The sequence below is a fragment of the Bombina bombina genome, unplaced genomic scaffold, assembly GCF_027579735.1.
Source record: "Bombina bombina isolate aBomBom1 unplaced genomic scaffold, aBomBom1.pri scaffold_937, whole genome shotgun sequence".
Classification (NCBI taxonomy): domain Eukaryota; kingdom Metazoa; phylum Chordata; class Amphibia; order Anura; family Bombinatoridae; genus Bombina; species Bombina bombina.
This window is the reverse complement of record NW_026512418.1, coordinates 67,250-71,111: the sequence shown is the minus strand read 5'-3', so window position 1 is coordinate 71,111 and position 3,862 is coordinate 67,250. Positions and strand designations below refer to the sequence as shown.

General features: G+C 36.2%; 1 protein-coding gene across 1 annotated transcript; it reads left to right on the top strand.

The window, feature by feature from the left end:
- Window positions 1–907: 907 nt before the first annotated feature.
- On the top strand, window positions 908–2,936 carry ADIPOQ (adiponectin, C1Q and collagen domain containing). Its single transcript, XM_053696966.1, has 2 exons — window positions 908–1,138; window positions 1,849–2,936. Exons 1-2 carry the CDS (start codon window positions 937–939, stop codon window positions 2,394–2,396), a joined length of 750 nt encoding a protein of 249 aa, XP_053552941.1. The 5' UTR covers window positions 908–936; the 3' UTR covers window positions 2,397–2,936.
- Window positions 2,937–3,862: the final 926 nt, after the last annotated feature.

Below are 3,862 nucleotides of genomic sequence, written 5' to 3'. Positions count from 1 at the left end.
GGGTCGGCGGTGTTAGGGGCAGCAGATTAGGGGTACATAAGTATAACGTAGGTGGCGGTCGGCAGATTAGGGGTTAAAAAAATTTAATGGAGTTGCAGCGATGTGGGGGGACCTCGGTTTACGGGTACATAGGTAGTTTATGGGTGTTAGTGTACTTTAGAGTACAGTAGTTAAGAGCTTTATGAACCGGCGTTAGCCCAGAAAGCTCTTAACTACTGACTTTTTTCCTGCGGCTGGAGTTTTGTCGTTAGATTTCTAACGCTCACTTCAGACACGACTCTAAATACCGGAGTTAGAAAAATCCCATTGAAAAGATAGGATACGCAATTTACGTAAGGGGATCTGCGGTATGGAAAAGTCGCGGCTGAAAAGTGAGCGTTAGACCCTTTTTTGAGTGACTCCAAATACCGGAAGTAGCCTAAAACCAGCGTTAGGAGCCTCTAACGCTGGTTTTCACGGCTACCGCCAAACTCTAAATCTAGGCCCAAGATAACAAAGCAAAATTGGTGATAAAAGTGAATTGGAAAGTTCTGAATCATGAATCATGGAATGAAGACCACTACAGCATACTGTATAAAACAAGATACCACCTTGATTGTGGAAACATTTTTCACTCGAGGAAACATAAATCTATGTAAAATAAAGTATAAAAATTACAGACTATTACACAATGAATCAGGAAAATAGTATTGTCACTATGCATAATTGACATTTGAGCGAACTCGACATATGGCACTGCAAGTGTTTTGAGGCTTACAATGCTAGTCTGTAAATTATACGCTCTTTTTACCAAGAATCACTGTTATTCCATACCCATGTACCCAGCACCACAGAATAACAAATGTAGAAACAAATATATATATTCTTTACAATTTGTGTGGTATCCCACTGACCTATCCATTGGATTTTTTAGATATCCACTGGTTGTGTAGTAGGATGGTGGCTCCACATTTTCTGTGTGCTCTGCTGCTGTTGGTGTCACTTGGTGCTGGAGCTGAAGATGATCCAATACAGCCTACAAGGAATCCTTGTTCTAACTGGATGGGGGGAGTACCTGGATCCCCCGGACATAATGGACTACCAGGGAGAGATGGCAGAGATGGGAATCATGGTGAAAAAGGGGATATAGGAAATATAGGTGAGTAGACCCTGAATTAAGTATGGTTAGAGAAGTATTGGGGCAAATTAAGCCTAACGAGGTTTAGCTATGGGAAGCCTAAAAGGGATAATTAATCAATATTTGTCAAACCAGTCTTTGTTTTTATGAGATCCCACATTCTTTGCAAGTTTATTCATCACTGATATATGATTTCTAATTTTACCCATAGCTAGTAGAGATAATTTAGTCTTCAGTTAAAATAACTGTGTAGCTGTGTTTTGCACATGTATATTTCACTCTACAACAGTGGCCTAAAGTTGTTTTTTTTAAATAATAATTTTGTATAAGAACTTAAAAGTGCAACATAGGAAACATCAAATTTATAGAAGCTTGGCATTTACAAATTTTCCACTTTGAAACTTCAAAAATAGTACATTTATTTTAATTTCATATTCATAGAACATTTGCATACTAGGGGAAGAAAGTTTGATGTGTCTGCTTATGAGGGACTGGATTGCTAAAACATATTAATTTGTGCATGGTGCTTTCTAAAGTTTATTTTTTTGGAACCAGGTACATATAAACCATTGCTTCTGAGAGTCACCCTATATACGAACCCATAACCCAACAGGAAGGCTGATAACATACCTACTACTCTATCACAGTTACTTACTGCATTAGTTTGAAGCTACTTGAAGAAGTTAGTAGTTAACAGCTATTAAATAATAATGTCACCAAAATATTTTCAGGTGAAAAAGGACAACAAGGGGACGTGGGAATCCAAGGGCCTCCAGGAAATGAAGGGCCACGGGGCTTCCCAGGAGCCCCTGGGATAAAAGGAGAGAATTCATTCCTTCAACGTTCAGCCTTTAGCATGGGTCTGGCTACAAAAGTGCTAATCCCCAATTCACCTATTCGATTTACTAAAGTCTTCTATAATGAGCAAAATCACTATGATGCAACAACAGGACTATTTCGGTGCTCCTTTGCTGGGCTCTATCAGTTCTCATACCATCTCACTGTCTACACGAAGGATGTCAGAGTTGGATTATATAGAAATAACAAGCCAGTAATGTTTACCTTTGACCAGTTCCAGACTAACAACGTGGACCAGGCATCTGGCTCCATCCTTCTCCATTTGGATGTTGGAGATGAGGTTTCATTGCAGATTTATGGAGATGAAAAATTCAGTGGTATTTATGGAGACAACCTCAATGACTCTCTCTTCTCTGGTATACTTTTGTACCCAGATCAAGAACATATGTCAATTTCTAATGGTGGTCAAGGTAGAAACTGAGACTCTGTCCCTGAGACATGCTCATCTACTTAAGCAATGAAGAAAATGGATGGAAGGATATTCTACAATGGGAGGGGTAAAGAAGGATACAACATTTATTGTATAAGGGAAAACACACAGGAAAAAAATATATTATCTAATAAGTGCATTATGCTCTTGACAATATGTATATTAGATGTAGTATTACTTTATATTAATCACTGAAAATATGCAAATAAACCCCAATAATATAATCCATAAACATTTGCACAAGCTGCTAAGCATTAAGATAAAATAAAAAGATAGTAACAGTTACTACAACTGTGCAATAAACAGGAAATCTAAGCATATTTACTTGATCATTTAAGTTACACCATTTTAAATTAACATATTGATTTTAAATAACCCTCCTTTATATTGATGACAAATATGCTCATATCCCTATAGCTTCTGTACACAATCATTCTACTGGTCCAGTAAAATTTGTCACTACTATCACAGCTACCAGCATGAAAATATGGTCTATGTACAAATGAATAAATTATTCTCATAAAACTCAAATTTGGATATTTGAGTTCTGTTTTCATATAAATAAGGTTATTCATCACAATTGTTTTAAACTGTATACTAGAAAGTGTACCTTTCTAATTGAGGGGATTATTATTGTGATCTTTAAAACATCCCTGATTTGGATGATTAATTGCTGCATCCTCGTGGTTTCTCTGCATCATTCATTTAAATCTGTTCTGTTAGGTAAACTTTTCCTCTTGAAGAAAGGAGCATGCTATAATCCATAGTCCCCAGAGAAGAGAAACAAATACAATGATTCTTCTAAAGCCTATTACACTGGAATTAAAGGGACATTAAACACTAAACAAATGCTTGCTAGAATGATGCATTCAAAGAAAAGATTAGTCTGAGAATAACATGTAGATGTATTTTTTAAAGATTTATTAGCTGTTTAAATATTGACAAAATAGTGTAAGGTTTTAGTGTCTATAAAACAATGGGCGCTGACATGTTGTAACTTAGGTTACCTTCTCTGCTGTGGACAATTAGAGTGTGCAGCCAATGGCTGTGTGGAATAACAGTGTTCTGCACTTCCATTTCTAACAGGAACTAAAAAGCTCACAATTTCAGAATGAAATTACAGGAAAAGGGGACAAAATAAATAATAAAGTATATTACAGATTTAAATATATATATATACACACAATTTAGCATTTTATATTACCATCTCAAAGTGTTTATTGTCCCTTTAAATCACCATTTGCAGAGACTTTGGGGATAATATGATATACAATAGCATATACTTTGGATAAAGTGGTAGGACCATCCCCAGAGAAGTTTAATGCAAGGTTTTTCAACTGGGGAAATAGTACATTATGTTTTAGTGAGAGACATTTAAAATCATGTATTAAATAATTAGTCATTAGATTGATAGATCCTATGGCGAAAAGAAGAGACAGCGCAACCCCACATCAAGG

Coding starts and splice junctions, on each gene's coding strand:
- ADIPOQ (XM_053696966.1), top strand. CDS start 937: ATGGTGGCTCCACATTTTCTGTGTGCTCTGCTGCTGTTGGTGTCACTT. Junction 1,139..1,848: donor AGGGGATATAGGAAATATAG/GTGAGTAGACCC, acceptor AAATATTTTCAG/GTGAAAAAGGACAACAAGGG.